The 19122-nt window shown below is 38.5% G+C and overlaps 1 protein-coding gene across 1 annotated transcript in view; it reads left to right on the top strand.

Annotated features, from left to right (window-relative positions):
• LOC129741610 (protein vestigial-like) overlaps positions 1-19122 on the top strand; it is a 134827-nt gene that overhangs the window by 73775 nt on the left and 41930 nt on the right. Inside the window, exon 4 of the mRNA XM_055733349.1 lies at positions 7309-7602. Coding sequence (XP_055589324.1) covers positions 7309-7602 — 294 coding nt within the window. The remainder of the gene's footprint in view (positions 1-7308; positions 7603-19122) is intronic.

Here is a 19122-nt window from a genome sequence, read left to right as displayed (position 1 = left end):
ACTTGAGAGAACTTCCGCTGTTATCCTGCGCGGTTGATCCGTTCGATGTAAGCTGATGCTAATTGCATGCACCGCAACCGCAAAATTTTAAATGTATTTCTGAAGAGGGTGGAATAAATTAAGACAATTCCGGTCTCCTTGTACGACGGAATTAGGGACCTGGTACGACAATGGAGGAACTTGAATGAGAAAAATAAATCATAAATTGACTCAAAAGTACGTAATGGATTGATCTATTTCCTACATAGTTTCATAAAACAGTATTCGCAATATAGTTCAATGAATAAATATCAGTTTCAAATCAACATGGAAGGCAATTCTATTGAATTAATGAAAACAGCTTCCTTAAGCCGTTGTCTTAGGTACATTTACCCTATATAGATTATTCAAAATATGTTTTAAAATAGACAACTGAGGCATAGCTCAGTTAGTAGAACAACTGCTTTCCGATTCAACGTCCTTGATTTTAGAGCCAGGAGTAACATTTAAAGAAAGTTGAAGGTTTTCACTGCTTTTGCGTCAACTGGATAAAAATAGAAAGACAATTTTGAATCAGGAAAACTTACTTTGCTATTTATTTGAATACTTTATTGAAAAAAGCAGGACATTTAAAAAAAAAACGCGGTACATGTCCGCGGAACGGATTGCAGCATGAGAAATCACGCTTTTGCGTTGTTATGTTTGTCCATTTTCCAAACATTTTTTTAAAGTTTATATTTATCTGTTGAATGCTAAAATACGTAAACAAAATTCTAAAAATCTGAAAAAAATCATTAAAATTTAGTTCATTAACAGTTGGGAAACTTTTTTTCGTGATAGATAAGTTCCTAATAATTGAAAACTCAAAATTTTGCGTTTTTTTATAAACGAACACACACATATACATAGGATCTCAGTGAAACTTGCTACGTATTGGAAATTAACTAGCAAGATTTGGAAATTAACCAACAAGATTTAAAAGGCGCAAAATTTACCGTCGGCACTTAAGCGCCAACCACTAAATGTAGATGTGCCAACGGTCATAGATTTAATTAGCCCGGACTCTTACCCCAGGGGGGGACAATTTAAATTTGCGCGAATCTCGTGTTGAAGGTTTGGCAATCTCAAGGAAAAAAAATCAAAATGTAACAAATGAAATTTAAAAGCAAAAATGACTTACCGACTACGCGCCGATTCCTTACGTTCAGCGTCTTAGCGCGGACCTTCAACTGCCCTCCAAGGACCAGGTTCGACAACCAGTAGGCACTTCCACTAACCGACTTCCCGTTTAGACCGACCGAATGCGCGGAACAACGGCGTCGGAGATTGCCAGTCTCAACGACTTTGGGGTTTCCGATACGACCACACAACTTCCACTTTACCAACGACTACGAGTTTTTTTTAAATATACGATTTTTCGACTTCAACGAGCGACTTTTCCGATCAGCGTCTAAGAGAGCGACCCCCGGGTCACCAGCTCGCAGGAAGGCTTCCCGATTGCCTCCCCCTATGAGGTTGGCTTCGGGTTTTTGCCAAGACAATGCATGTAGATCGCGCGCGAAATTCAAGCATTTCTTCTCAACGGTTGAAAGGGACGCTACGTCGACTAGCCATCTTTACTTTTGGTAACCCTCTTGATGTCGGATCGTGAAGTTCAATCCGTATCAACAGGGCCGGTTCATCATTTGCTACCTAGAGATTTTTACCTTGAGATTGCCAAGAAAATAAAATACAAATAATTAAAATAAGTTGCAACGCAACAAACTTCATGTTTCTTTGAAGAGACAAAAGACGTTTGCGTTGACAAAAGCGTTGAGTTGCCTGTAAAAAGTACCATCCTGTCTATTTTTTGACAATATTTGAATTTATTGCATTTTCAAGATTTTCAAGTTTACGGTTAAAGGTTATCATGGAATTAGCGAAAAACTTATTGTAGATCGCTGAATTTGGCAGAATAAAGTTTCTACTTGTGGGTTATTTTATGAAAAATATTCATTTGACAAGGCCCTGTTACTGTGGATAAAAGTCAATATTTTCGAGACTGAATCTTTGGTTTTCGATGTTTTCAAAAGCCTTAACATATAAATATTGATTGAAAATTTCGTAACTCGTGGTTTCAACTAATTGATTTTAATTTTAACTGAATCTTATGATGATTTTTTTATGTTTATATCAGATTTCGTCAGCTGAAATTATGGTCCTCTGTATCTGACATATACGACGTATTGGTAAAAAGAAAAATTAAACATGTTTTCAGAGGACAAGGAGGCTAATCTTGAAGATGTCTGACGTAAATTTTCTTGCAGCAAATTTTTCGAAATTAGTGGAAAAATATTTCATAATTATTGTTCTTTAAGCAATTGAAATTAAAATTGACCATCCTCAGGAAACAGACGAAGCCCAACTGTCTAAGAAAATCGCTACATCAAAATTTCGTATAAGAAGCTGAATTATCAGGAACAAGATGGCTACCATCGGCTTCAAATTTGCCGATGTTAGAGGATGTTGTTTTCTGGTTGAGTTGGATCATTTGTGCTGTTTCACATCATCATATTGAGTAACGTTAGAGCCGGATTTGATGAGACCTTTCTTTCTACATGTTTAATGATGACTATGAAAAACGGACAATCCGGAAAAGCTTGAAACATATTTTTCAACTATCCATCTTTGCAAAGAGTCTTTTTTCTTCCTATAATCTCTTAAAGATTTATGTAGTATTGATGATTAAGGTAAGTCTTTTTGATTTGATTAGACCAAATACAACCCGTATTTTGAGTTGAAAATTTTGCAATCAGATTCCCGGATTTTGACCAGTTTTTAGATGAAATTGCCCGGATTCGCCCGGTCTGGATATGTATTGAAAATACTGGCAATCTTGAGTGCTACGAAATAAACAAGTTATAAAATCTTAATTGAATGATTAATGGCATTTCGGTGAACTATACATCATGCGCGGTCCTATGGGGGGGGTGATCGGGGTGATCACCCCCCCCAAGCGGTAAAAAACCGTTACAAAATACTCACAAACGCTGGAATTCCTATGAAAAGTTCGAACATTCCCTAGTGGGTTCTCTTTAAAATTTTAAAAAATTTCCACTCCGTGGGGGTGATTATTAAATAAAAGAATTTATTAATTTCTTAAATTCTTAAAATTGGAAAAAAATCGGTCCGCCAAACTAAAACAATTTTCACCAAATTACTTTTGTTAAGGCACTTACAGTGTTTAATTCGAAATTGGTGATGGTGAGGTGATGAACAAAACATGATAAAAAATGAGGTCAGGAATATACCTCCAAGAACAGATTAAAAAAAAGGCTCCAAAAACTTCCATATGTATTAAGATGAGTGATACCAGTGATAATAATATCCCGTCATAACTCCCCTATTTTTTCGGGATCAAGGACTTTTCATTGAAAAATATTATAAGCTATAAGAAATGAATCCTTTATTAATCTTTTTCATTTTAAGTTATACATTATTTTTGAAAATATTGAATGCATGAAGCAAAAATACAATTTTTCACTTTTTTACTAAATCATTCGTTTCAAATTTGTAACTATATCTTTCGATTCTGTTCCAATAAATTTTAAAATCTTTGAGAGCTTGAAATTTAAGAGAAAACAAATAAAAATAAAGTTCCAAAAGCTGCATACCTAAGAATTTGATTTTAATGATTTTGTTTTTGAATTAAATTTATTTATATTTGAAATTGAAGAATCGGAACAAGAGTTTATATTAATTAGCTTTTCGAATCACGATTCAGCAATATACTTTAGAAAAATAATATAACATTCAGTTTTAAATTCATAGCAATTGTTAACACATTCTCAAATAAATTGTTTTTTTCACATGTGTTTATTTTTTCATTTGTAAAATACATTTATATCGGAAGATTCTTTAAAGAGTTGATTAAATTGATTAAATTGATAATTTTTAAACTGCTCAATATATAAATGACGGAAATTATCTTTTTGTCAACAATTGTTCGCAGTGAATATTAAAGATTCGCAGATTGTTTTATAAAAGGATGTACATATAAGCTGTTTGAAAAGATATCAAAATAAATATGTAGAGAAAGTTTGTTAAATTTTTCAATTTTTTTTAAATATAAACCTCTAATTAATTTAAATGAAATTGGAAGGGAAGAGGAAAAACATTGTGCATCATGTTCGTGAAATATTGTGTTTTTTTTTTAAGAAGTACCTATATCTAACCAAATTCATCCATTACTTTGATGATTAATCACTTAGATAAAAAATTGTTTGATTCATTACAAATTTAATGGTGATATGAAACATTTTTTCAAGAACCCAATTTCAGCCTGTATTTTTTATCTCAATGTCCAACTCCACATTCAAAAGGGTTTTTATAAATTCACATGGCCACAGGATTAACACTTTTTTAGATGAAAATAATTTAAAAGTTAATTTTGATTTATGCTGATGCCCTTAATTATTTTCAAATAGTTAAAAAATTATTCAAGAAAATTCTACACTTTCTGACAAAACTTTTAAACATTACAATTAAAATTCGAAATAACTGTTCATATCACATTTCTTTCCGCAAAAACGCAAGTAATTTTGACTTCTGTGAAATTTTTTTTTATTTAAGTTTTCTTTTTATTTACTGTTCCCAATTTTGTAAAATAATTGACTTTTAACTAATGTTTAAAGAAGTATTGACTACATAGAATTTAAGATATTTCTCAAAGCAGAAACCAAATCGTTTTTTGAGACTTCAGCAAAATTTTTAAATGAAATAAAATCTTTGTTTTTTTAAACTTTCTTTAGTAATGTAAGAAATTCTTGTCTTTCAGAATTATTCAACAATGTAAATATTTTTTAGATCATTCATCATCATGGAAGTAGTATCCCTTAATTGAGTAAAGTATAATAAACATGTTCAGAATCAGTTTTTTTCATGTTAACTTATAAGTTCATCAGTTATCAATGATTGATTTCACTCAAAACTGATTGTTTTCAAAACTTCATATAAACTCCATATCACCAAAACGAGAGCTGATAAACAAAATCTAGTTGAAGATACGAGTTCAGCGCATCAAAATCTACTAAATCAATCATTGAAACAAAGACACCAAAATGCTATCTCTTGCATTATTTTGGTAAGACGTTTTTATTATAAAAAATCATTTTCAATTGTTAAAAACTAATCTTTTTCATCTGCATATTAAATTTAAATTTATGAAGAGTTAATCACCGTGATTTTGTTTGTTAATTTTATTTATCGACTTTATCGATGAAAATTAGAGGAACATAACTAAGAACATTTCAACATCATGCAAATTCTTGTCATATAGAAAGTTAGAAATGTATGGAATCAGAATATCAGAAATGTATGAATATTATAAGAAGCATTTTAATCACATGTCATCAATTCATTCTTCATGTATAAAAAAAGAAACAAATTAATAAATAAATGAATAAAAGGGATCAGTTTCGTGTTCGATCATTCAAGAACTCTTATATTTTCCCAAATTGTACTTTGTCAGTGATGATGAATTGAATGATGATGATGTATTTTAAATACATAAAGTTATAACTGCGAACACAATCTTAAAATAACTTTTATTGCTTTTTATAATGATTACTGGTAGAATATGAATATTAATCAAGGATTTTATCTATGATAACTTAATAACTTGATAACTTGATAGAATTAATTATTTTCATTTTTAAATTAACCATCTGCTAATTTCGAATAAAATCTCTGAAGTTCAAAATTGATATATTTTCCTCATCGATAATTCACATTTCAAATTGTGATTGAGTAGTATTTCAGATGCATGACATTACAGAGGAATTTTTCAACCAAAACTACAATTGAAATTGAAGAAAAGAAATGTAAATTAATATGGTTGATAATAAACATTATTATCAATGATTCAGATGTGATCGGATTTTTTGTAAGAATTCGAGTATCTTATTATTATTCTTATCAAATTTGGTGTTATATTTGATCTATTCTTCTTCTGTACACGGATTGTTATGTCCGAAGCTTCAAATTCTAGCTTTATTTCAATTTTCAATTCGCATTCCGTTTCTGATATTTTGAATATACTTGCTTGATTTTTTTTTTGTTCAGAATAAGAATCAACATTTCGAATGATTTGTTAATGACTAACCGGAAATAAAATTGATTTAAAATTTTGATTCTGATTTATTTTGATTCGTATCAGCATCTTTTTTTTCGAGTTTGTGTAATGATTATGGGTTTGAATATGGTTTAAGAAATCAATTTGCCTATTTACTGTCCTTTTTTTGGTATTGATATAATTTCTAACAAATTTTTAATTCGAAACCCCTCACCCATGGACATGTCCATCGCACGGGTCTGGTGTGCAGCAAATATTAAAGTCTCATTTGAAACTGCATACAAACCCCCTCCCCCCCCCCCCCTTTCACGCACTCGCACTCTCCAAATGAACGTTTTTTTTCGCAATATATTTACGTTATTGACTGATTTTTGAAAATTTGGAAAATCACCCCCCCCAAGAGCCATCTCTAGGACCGCCCCTGCTATACATTCTAATAGGAAGAATATCAAATGAAAGTAATGAAAATTATAGACGGATAGATTAGATTAGGAAGCATGAAAGGTGTTGAAAATGAGCCAAGAGCGTAATTTGAGAAAACTTCTTGCCGCACAAGACCATTTGTCCCACACCGTATTATTGTCTAGAAGAAGCAAATTCGATAGGCTGACTTTGCATTGATCTATACAATGATACATGGATGGATCGAAGCACGTGTTTTTCGTACCCCGATCGGACGGCGGGACATTTTCTTAAAAAGCGGGACATGTCCTGGGTCGTTATTTTTTCTCAGTTTCGTGTTGAAAGTTCTTTTTGGTGAGTTTAAAGACATCGTGTGGCCCAGCCAAAAAACAAATATTGGTTCAAAAATATCCTTTAAATGAAACTCCTATCCCAGCAACTGGTCTGAGTTGAAAACATCGACGTCACGCAATCGATCCAAGATAGACTTATCCCAATTCTAACAAGATATGCTCTAGAAGAGCAATAGGTATGGTGTTAAATACTAGATTGAAAAAAGACTGATTTTTTTTTAAATTAATTTTCGATGAGCCTCCTGAACTTATGGAGTCTTTTTGCCATATAATTTGTTTTAACCTGAATCTAATATCGAGTCACATGGATAGTCCTATCACAATAAAAGTTAAAGAAATTTTCCCTCAAGTATCAGAATCCTTCATCTGAATCCGCTTCCTTTCAATGTTTAATCATGATCAACTAAAACTACCTAGTCACCGTTCATTGACTTATGTTTCCTTTTTTACTTCTTATTCCAGGAACCATTCCGGGAGCGCACAATGACAGTTCCTGCTCCTCGGGTCCTGATTCGCCAAATAACCTGCACCACGACGGAAGCGGTGGTCCGGGAGGAAGCGGAAGTGGGGGACCGGGTGGCAGTGGGAGTCTTGGGGGTGGTGCTGCAAGCAGTGATGCTTCGGGTGGTGGCGGAGGCCGAGCGCAGTACCTCTCGGCGACGTGCGTCGTGTTTACCCATTATTCGGGCGATTCGGCTAGCGTGGTGGACGAGCACTTCTCGAGGGCGTTAAATTTTAGTGATAAAAATAATAAAGGTAAGTGTGCGAATTGGCTGACTGTGTTTAACGAGGGGAATCGATTAGAGTATAAAAAAAGGGGGATATGCCTTGTGGAGTATCCGAGTCATGATTTTTCGCTTCAAGTTCGTTCGTTGGTTCCGGGACTAGCTGCTCCAAATGTTTTACGCCATTTAAAACCTTGGTAGGGGAGAAACCGCACCGAGATCATAATACTTAAACGATGGTAATTAGCTGTTTATACCATCTTAACCCAAAAGTCATAAAAATAAATCAGAAAAGACATAAAATATCCCCCTCTTCTTCGTCGCAAAGTTACGGCTTAAGGTGAACGTTGCAACCGAGTGCAGCCTTTTAAACGAGAATGGAGATATAATTAAGACATGAGGAAACAACTGTTCACTCGTTATTTCGCGTTAGAGGTGCAATAAAAACGTTTTCAATTATTTCAATGTTAAACGATAAAATTATCGCCTACCTTGAATAAATAAATTATAAAACAAACATTTCATTTCAATTTTACAGTCATACAAATAGACCAATTATTTTTATGTAATACACAAAAAACATTAGGACCTCATCGATAAACATTGTTTAATCAGATTCCGATTTCTAATGCAAAATGCATTGATTATTTTGTCCCAATCAATCATTTTGTACCTGAAGAAAAACCTATGGTCAGCAGGCCAACCTCATAAATAATAATTTTCAATTTTACAATCCTTATCTGGTCGGATCATCGCCACCCGTCAGCAGCCGCTCACGGTTGTCATCATATATTCTGTCATTCGGGTTACCCTTTCGGATAAATTGAAACGGAACAAAACGAAACACAAAAAAAAACGGAAGGAAAACAACCCAGATGCGCGTGTTCGAAAATCCCTTGGAAACCACCAAGAACCAATAAATAATAGTGGGCACCCTTTTACGATCCCACCTTAGAAATGACATCGTAAAGTATTGAAGGGGGAAAAAACCAAAATCTTCAAGCAAACTTACGATGGGGATTCAGGAAAGGAAGGAAAACAGGACCGAAAAAGGTTGAGTCGTTTTGGGTGAACCAACGAAATGGTTAATAATCGAGCGAGGGACACAATCAATTTATAGAACGTAAGACAAAAGCGATAGGCTTGTGTGCTTTTCGCCCTGGAGATTCGTTTTTGAGAAAGGGAAAATGTTTTACGACTTTCTTTGTGACGATCATGCGTTTGAAAATGTTCATGCTTCCGAGGATTACATGGATTTTAGACGGAATTAATCTTTCTATGGCGCCAAGATGCATCGAAGATTATGAAGATGTTACATTAGTTGGCTCAGAACTATCAATTATAAGAAGCAATCATTTGAGGTAGTAATACATTAAACGGCACCACTGAAGGGTCTTAAAGTGATATTCCTAAACGAATTCTGTTTCACCCTAGCATTAGTAAATATTATGAAGGTGTTTTGTATCCTTTATGATTATGAAAACTCGTTAAAATAGAGAGTGATCAATGCTACCCCCAAGAATCAAATCAAACATATAATAAACGTTGGTAACTCTTAGCATGCTTCATATACTTCAGCAAGGACATCCTACCTCCTGGAAATTTTAAGCATTGAGAAACTGAGGCAACGCTGAACAGTTTTTTCATCAACCGTAGTTTCGCGTCTACAAAAGTTCGTATTTCTAGGACCAGGCAGAAAATTTTGTTTATGTTTTATTTTCAACATAGGAATTTCAGCCTACTTCATTTTTTTCTCCGTGTAGCAAAGTATGTTGCTATGGTTCTAAATTTGTGTTGTTTTCTGTCGAATGAATGAAAAGAGCCCGATCGACGGAGTATGCTATAATATCTTCCATTTGAGATTCTACATGTTATTTGAATTTTCAATTTGGAACAATCGTTGATAATAATTCCACTTTTTGGACAGTATTCAATATTTCATAAAAGAAATCATAAAAAAGCAACAATAGAGCAATAGATCTTAAAATCTGCTCTGCAATATGATTTAACATTATTTGATTACCACAAAATACAACTCGATTTCTCTGGAGCACGTTTGGTAACTGGAAATCAGCATTTCTCTTAAAATCGATGAGGTGGTAAAAGAAAAAAAATCTTCGCGTTGATTTAGCTTTTATCAATACCTTTCATTTAGGCACATCTGATTTTTTTAAAACTCCAAAACTCCAAACTCCAAATTCGATTACAAAGTCAACTTACTTTTCATGAAAGATATAATGAAAAAATATGTAGTATACTTGTGTTATGGTATAATTACCAGATCGGGACACAAAGCTTCGGTAACAGTTTTTGACAGAAGCTTTCGGACACGGTGTACAATATAATAAGGTGATATCTTCCCGATAGTGTCGTCATTACTATCCATCTAGTGTTCCTCGGTTATGCAGCATTATCTTACGCGCGCAAAACTTTTTGCCTGGCACGCTATAGGCAGATAGTAATGACGTCACTTGTTAACATTCAAATGAGTTGTTTACTTGCGTTAGTAGCCTACCTTATATATTTATACCGTGCTTTCGGAGAAGAAAAATTCGTCTAAGGCAACTAAGGTCTTCTCGATAGCATTTATTCATGTTCGTATGAACTTTCCTTACATGGTGGTGGGTTTCATGTGTCGCTCAAGTTTTCGGGAAGTGAGGAATATTCCGACTATTATTATATTTGAAAACGAAATTGATTTTAAAATCGAATTGAAAGAAGTCTAAAAAATTTCGGTAACCATGTTTTACGTTCATAGAAGTCCAGTACCTACTGGTTTTAAAAATGTGAAACATGCCATATTCCACTTAACAAAAAAATCTAGAAATATTGAAAAAAAATGATCAATCTTACACCGTTTTACGGTAGCTTGAGTTGTTTTCCTTTAACTCTGCATTTGTCGAGTATGATTATTATCAACTAAATCGACTTCAATAGCACATTTTTCACTTTTTTCTGTTTGAACATGTTTCCACAAAGCGAAAATGTTTGACGTTCTCACAAGTCAACGCCTACTTAAAACTCCTTTACTTGAAAATCATTTTAGGACGCATAAAGTTAAAATTTTATTACAATCATCTTCAAAAACGAGAAAAGACTGAGTCGATTCGGGGTCTTTATTTTTATTTCACAAACCCTGGGTCTAAAACAGCTCGTTTTCGTTCAAAACTCATCCATGACTTTTTGCAGAATTTTTAAGTCACGTTAACATGAGTAAATTTGAACTTTTATTTTTGTATGGGAACGTTGAGTGTTTTGTACTGAAAAATCAACATCGAAGACCATAACTTCGAATTTTATTGGACGAATAATTATAAGGTGTTGAGTGGGAGCATGTCTTTTGGCATTAAAAAACATTAAATTTAATAGACATCACTGCTGGTTGACAAGCAAGGTGATTTTCATGACTACTTTCCATGCAATACTTCCCGAGGCACCAGCAGTGATGTCAATTGAATTAATTGTTTTCAATGCCAAAAGACATACCCCTATTCAACAGCTTTTCACTTCTTTGCTTAATAAGATGCGAAGCTACGGTCTTCGAAAAAGTTAGTAAGCAGGAAATTTCCTCAAGAGAATTTATAAATTGGCACAAAAACTTTTAGCAATTATCCTATTTTCGAAGGCTTCTAAACAAAAACTTCTCCTGATTCAATGAGAGCATACGGAAGGGTTAAGGTAACTTCACGAATTAATTTTTTTTTGTGTTTGGTGGTGTTTTATAGTTTACTAGCTGACCCGATGTGCTTTGCTACACCTTTCAGAATCAAATGATATTTTCAGAAATCATTCAAATTTTTATTGTTTTTGGTATTATTTTAAATCAAATTATGACGAAGTTAATAAGCAACCACTATAAAATGAGAGCTTCAGCTGGAGTTTCAAATTGCAACACAAACCATAACTTATATTTTGAATCTTGATTTATAAATTTGTTTTAAAGATCTGATAATTTTCATCTGTTTCCTTAAGTTTCGCCCTAAAAAGAAGGGTCCCAAATTATTCGTTCGCAAATAATCTAACTTATAAAGTATGGTTGTTTTCGCTTGATATGTTCTGGATTTATGCTAAAAAACTGATTAGAGAGCCCCCCTCCCCCCCTGTCCTTCCCTTCACCCCCTGCGGAATGGAGATTGTAATCTTTAATAAACATTTTTTTCGTTCCCAAAAATCCTCTTATATCAAATATAGTTCCATTGGTTGATAAGTATTTAAGCTTTACAACAAAAATTGTATGGAGCCCCTTTCTTTCTTTCCCGCTCTACACTGTAAAGCATAGGAGTCTATAACAATCGTAGAAACATATCTCGTAACCAAGTACCTTTCCATGCCATATTTGTTTCCATTTGTTGGCTTCGTAAGCATAAATTGAGAAGATATGCTAACAAAATTGTATTGGGCTCACCTCCCTCCTCGCATGCACCTTCTCACTGAAAGGAGGATGATGTGTCAAATAATCATAGAGTCATACCAAAATGATTTTCCATATTAAGTATTGTCCATTTCTCGGATTTTGTAAAATAAAAGTTAAATGTAAGCTTCCCTCTTCCCTACCTATATTCCATGCCATGCCAAATTTGGTTTCATTTAAGTAGTAAATTTTTGAGTTATGTATAAACTTGAAAGGGAGTACCATCCCCCTTTCCGTTCTCTTCTTTCAATAGAGGGGTGATAACTTAATATTCATAAAAGTATTTTTCGTACTCAAATACTTTTTGATGATTATGATAAAATTTGGTTTCATTTGCTCGATTAATTCTCGAGTTATGCAAAAAAAAATGGAAACCCCCCCTTCTTCCTTTATATCTTACCGCTTAAAAGGCTTAAAAGGTACGGCTTCAATTTATAATAGAATCATTTCTCGTATCTATATACACTCACATGTCAAATATGGTTCAATTTGCTTGATCAGCTCTCCAGTTATACTGAAAACTGTAAGGGAGACTTCGCCTCCCCCTTTTCATCCACCTCTTCGAAAGAGTGAGGGATACCAAATATTCATAGAAGCATTTCTCGTACCCAAATATCGTTCCATTCCAAATTTGGTTCCATTTGCTGCTGTAGTTCTTGAGTTATGCAGTAAAAATTGTATGAAACTCTCCTCCCTATTTCCTTCCTCCCCGCTGTAAGAAGGAAGGGGTCTCAAACAATCATTAGAACATGTCACGTTCCCAAATACCCGCCCATGCCAAGTTTGGTTCCATTTGCTCAATTACTTTCTTAGTTATGTTGAAAACTATAAAAGAGGCCCCTCCCAGCAAACATAACATCGTATTAGAAATGTCAGCTCAACTCGTTAACAATGTTAATGCGAATCGTAATTCCTACCAAACCAAGTAAATGATCGTAAAAATGGTTAGTTAAAGTCTACCGACTCGTATATGACAAAATTGCGCCATGTGTGCAAATTTGTCTCCCGCGTGCGGGATTCAAGTGAGAAACAACCTTGTTGTTCTCTCTGCGATTAGCAGTGCAACCAGATTTCTAAAAATCAGAGGGTCCGTTTGGTTAAACTGTCCAATGAGAGAAGCAGCAAATATTGTCGCTGGCAACGGTTTGCATGCATTGAGAGCAAAACTTGCGCTCTCTCGCATGCTGTCAGGATGTACGGTAAAAGGTGTTGTATATCGTTCAATTTTTGCAACACTTATCGCATAAGCCAGAAGTTAAAAATATGTATGTATATTGCCTCCACTTTAGTACGTAAATGCTGTTTTTTCGAGTTATATAAGATGATTTTATAATGTATATGAAGCGTATAGCAAAGTTGGTTGAGAAATGTACCTACAAAAATGTTTGCTGGGCTCCCCGCTTTATATCTCCCTACTGGAAAGAGGGAGGGGTCTCAAATAATCATAGAAATATTTTTCGTATCCAAATACCCTCCCATGCCAAATTTGGTTCCATTTGCTTTATTAGTTTTTGATCTATATATAAAAATATTAAAGAGGCCCCTTCTCCTTTCAACTGGAAAGAGGGAGGGGTCTCAAATAATCATTGAAATATTTTTCGTATCCAAATACCTTCCCATGCCAAATTTGGATCCAATATCTTGATTAGTTCTCGAGTTATATGAAAAATTGTAAGGTAGTACCCCTCCCCCCTTCCTATCACGCCACTGAAAGGTGGGAGGGGTACCAAATATTCATAGAAATATTCCCCATTCCCAAATACTTCCCCATGCCAAATATGATACCATTTGCTTGATGGGTTCTCAAGTTATGCAAAAAATTGTCTTTTGTTTGGGAGGCCCCTCCCCCCCTTCATGAGAGAGGGAGGGGTCTCAAACCACAATAGGAACCTTCCCCTGCCTCCAATACCCCCACCTGCCAAGTTTCACGCAAATCGGTTCAGTAGTTTCCGAGTCTATAGGGAACAGACAGACAGACAGACAGACAGACAGACAGACAGACAGACAGACAGACAGACAGACAGACAGACAGACAGACAGACAGACAGACAGACAGACAGACAGACAGACAGACAGACAGACAGACAGACAGACAGACAGACAGACAGACAGACAGACAGACAGACAGACAGACAGACAGACAGACAGACAGACAGACAGACAGACAGACAGACAGACAGACAGACAGACAGACAGACAGACAGACAGACAGACAGACAGACAGACAGACAGACAGACAGACAGACAGACAGACAGACAGACAGACAGACAGACAGACAGACAGACAGACAGACAGACAGACAGACAGACAGACAGACAGACAGACAGACAGACAGACAGACAGACAGACAGACAGACAGACAGACAGACAGACAGACAGACAGACAGACAGACAGACAGACAGACAGACAGACAGACAGACAGACAGACAGACAGACAGACAGACAGACAGACAGACAGACAGACAGACAGACAGACAGACAGACAGACAGACAGACAGACAGACAGACAGACAGACAGACAGACAGACAGACAGACAGACAGACAGACAGACAGACAGACAGACAGACAGACAGACAGACAGACAGACAGACAGACAGACAGACAGACAGACAGACAGACAGACAGACAGACAGACAGACAGACAGACAGACAGACAGACAGACAGACAGACAGACAGACAGACAGACAGACAGACAGACAGACAGACAGACAGACAGACAGACAGACAGACAGACAGACAGACAGACAGACAGACAGACAGACAGACAGACAGACAGACAGACAGACAGACAGACAGACAGACAGACAGACAGACAGACAGACAGACAGACAGACAGACAGACAGACAGACAGACAGACAGACAGACAGACAGACAGACAGACAGACAGACAGACAGACAGACAGACAGACAGACAGACAGACAGACAGACAGACAGACAGACAGACAGACAGACAGACAGACAGACAGACAGACAGACAGACAGACAGACAGACAGACAGACAGACAGACAGACAGACAGACAGACAGACAGACAGACAGACAGACAGACAGACAGACAGACAGACAGACAGACAGACAGACAGACAGACAGACAGACAGACAGACAGACAGACAGACAGACAGACAGACAGACAGACAGACAGACAGACAGACAGACAGACAGACAGACAGACAGACAGACAGACAGACAGACAGACAGACAGACAGACAGACAGACAGACAGACAGACAGACAGACAGACAGACAGACAGACAGACAGACAGACAGACAGACAGACAGACAGACAGACAGACAGACAGACAGACAGACAGACAGACAGACAGACAGACAGACAGACAGACAGACAGACAGACAGACAGACAGACAGACAGACAGACAGACAGACAGACAGACAGACAGACAGACAGACAGACAGACAGACAGACAGACAGACAGACAGACAGACAGACAGACAGACAGACAGACAGACAGACAGACAGACAGACAGACAGACAGACAGACAGACAGACAGACAGACAGACAGACAGACAGACAGACAGACAGACAGACAGACAGACAGACAGACAGACAGACAGACAGACAGACAGACAGACAGACAGACAGACAGACAGACAGACAGACAGACAGACAGACAGACAGACAGACAGACAGACAGACAGACAGACAGACAGACAGACAGACAGACAGACAGACAGACAGACAGACAGACAGACAGACAGACAGACAGACAGACAGACAGACAGACAGACAGACAGACAGACAGACAGACAGACAGACAGACAGACAGACAGACAGACAGACAGACAGACAGACAGACAGACAGACAGACAGACAGACAGACAGACAGACAGACAGACAGACAGACAGACAGACAGACAGACAGACAGACAGACAGACAGACAGACAGACAGACAGACAGACAGACAGACAGACAGACAGACAGACAGACAGACAGACAGACAGACAGACAGACAGACAGACAGACAGACAGACAGACAGACAGACAGACAGACAGACAGACAGACAGACAGACAGACAGACAGACAGACAGACAGACAGACAGACAGACAGACAGACAGACAGACAGACAGACAGACAGACAGACAGACAGACAGACAGACAGACAGACAGACAGACAGACAGACAGACAGACAGACAGACAGACAGACAGACAGACAGACAGACAGACAGACAGACAGACAGACAGACAGACAGACAGACAGACAGACAGACAGACAGACAGACAGACAGACAGACAGACAGACAGACAGACAGACAGACAGACAGACAGACAGACAGACAGACAGACAGACAGACAGACAGACAGACAGACAGACAGACAGACAGACAGACAGACAGACAGACAGACAGACAGACAGACAGACAGACAGACAGACAGACAGACAGACAGACAGACAGACAGACAGACAGACAGACAGACAGACAGACAGACAGACAGACAGACAGACAGACAGACAGACAGACAGACAGACAGACAGACAGACAGACAGACAGACAGACAGACAGACAGACAGACAGACAGACAGACAGACAGACAGACAGACAGACAGACAGACAGACAGACAGACAGACAGACAGACAGACAGACAGACAGACAGACAGACAGACAGACAGACAGACAGACAGACAGACAGACAGACAGACAGACAGACAGACAGACAGACAGACAGACAGACAGACAGACAGACAGACAGACAGACAGACAGACAGACAGACAGACAGACAGACAGACAGACAGACAGACAGACAGACAGACAGACAGACAGACAGACAGACAGACAGACAGACAGACAGACAGACAGACAGACAGACAGACAGACAGACAGACAGACAGACAGACAGACAGACAGACAGACAGACAGACAGACAGACAGACAGACAGACAGACAGACAGACAGACAGACAGACAGACAGACAGACAGACAGACAGACAGACAGACAGACAGACAGACAGACAGACAGACAGACAGACAGACAGACAGACAGACAGACAGACAGACAGACAGACAGACAGACAGACAGACAGACAGACAGACAGACAGACAGACAGACAGACAGACAGACAGACAGACAGACAGACAGACAGACAGACAGACAGACAGACAGACAGACAGACAGACAGACAGACAGACAGACAGACAGACAGACAGACAGACAGACAGACAGACAGACAGACAGACAGACAGACAGACAGACAGACAGACAGACAGACAGACAGACAGACAGACAGACAGACAGACAGACAGACAGACAGACAGACAGACAGACAGACAGACAGACAGACAGACAGACAGACAGACAGACAGACAGACAGACAGACAGACAGACAGACAGACAGACAGACAGACAGACAGACAGACAGACAGACAGACAGACAGACAGACAGACAGACAGACAGACAGACAGACAGACAGACAGACAGACAGACAGACAGACAGACAGACAGACAGACAGACAGACAGACAGACAGACAGACAGACAGACAGACAGACAGACAGACAGACAGACAGACAGACAGACAGACAGACAGACAGACAGACAGACAGACAGACAGACAGACAGACAGACAGACAGACAGACAGACAGACAGACAGACAGACAGACAGACAGACAGACAGACAGACAGACAGACAGACAGACAGACAGACAGACAGACAGACAGACAGACAGACAGACAGACAGACAGACAGACAGACAGACAGACAGACAGACAGACAGACAGACAGACAGACAGACAGACAGACAGACAGACAGACAGACAGACAGACAGACAGACAGACAGACAGACAGACAGACAGACAGACAGACAGACAGACAGACAGACAGACAGACAGACAGACAGACAGACAGACAGACAGACAGACAGACAGACAGACAGACAGACAGACAGACAGACAGACAGACAGACAGACAGACAGACAGACAGACAGACAGACAGACAGACAGACAGACAGACAGACAGACAGACAGACAGACAGACAGACAGACAGACAGACAGACAGACAGACAGACAGACAGACAGACAGACAGACAGACAGACAGACAGACAGACAGACAGACAGACAGACAGACAGACAGACAGACAGACAGACAGACAGACAGACAGACAGACAGACAGACAGACAGACAGACAGACAGACAGACAGACAGACAGACAGACAGACAGACAGACAGACAGACAGACAGACAGACAGACAGACAGACAGACAGACAGACAGACAGACAGACAGACAGACAGACAGACAGACAGACAGACAGACAGACAGACAGACAGACAGACAGACAGACAGACAGACAGACAGACAGACAGACAGACAGACAGACAGACAGACAGACAGACAGACAGACAGACAGACAGACAGACAGACAGACAGACAGACAGACAGACAGACAGACAGACAGACAGACAGACAGACAGACAGACAGACAGACAGACAGACAGACAGACAGACAGACAGACAGACAGACAGACAGACAGACAGACAGACAGACAGACAGACAGACAGACAGACAGACAGACAGACAGACAGACAGACAGACAGACAGACAGACAGACAGACAGACAGACAGACAGACAGACAGACAGACAGACAGACAGACAGACAGACAGACAGACAGACAGACAGACAGACAGACAGACAGACAGACAGACAGACAGACAGACAGACAGACAGACAGACAGACAGACAGACAGACAGACAGACAGACAGACAGACAGACAGACAGACAGACAGACAGACAGACAGACAGACAGACAGACAGACAGACAGACAGACAGACAGACAGACAGACAGACAGACAGACAGACAGACAGACAGACAGACAGACAGACAGACAGACAGACAGACAGACAGACAGACAGACAGACAGACAGACAGACAGACAGACAGACAGACAGACAGACAGACAGACAGACAGACAGACAGACAGACAGACAGACAGACAGACAGACAGACAGACAGACAGACAGACAGACAGACAGACAGACAGACAGACAGACAGACAGACAGACAGACAGACAGACAGACAGACAGACAGACAGACAGACAGACAGACAGACAGACAGACAGACAGACAGACAGACAGACAGACAGACAGACAGACAGACAGACAG

The sequence above is a fragment of the Uranotaenia lowii genome, chromosome 2 (assembly GCF_029784155.1).
Source record: "Uranotaenia lowii strain MFRU-FL chromosome 2, ASM2978415v1, whole genome shotgun sequence".
NCBI classification, from domain to species: domain Eukaryota; kingdom Metazoa; phylum Arthropoda; class Insecta; order Diptera; family Culicidae; genus Uranotaenia; species Uranotaenia lowii.
Note: the sequence above shows the minus strand (reverse complement) of the source record. Positions and strands in the feature narration are given on the sequence as shown.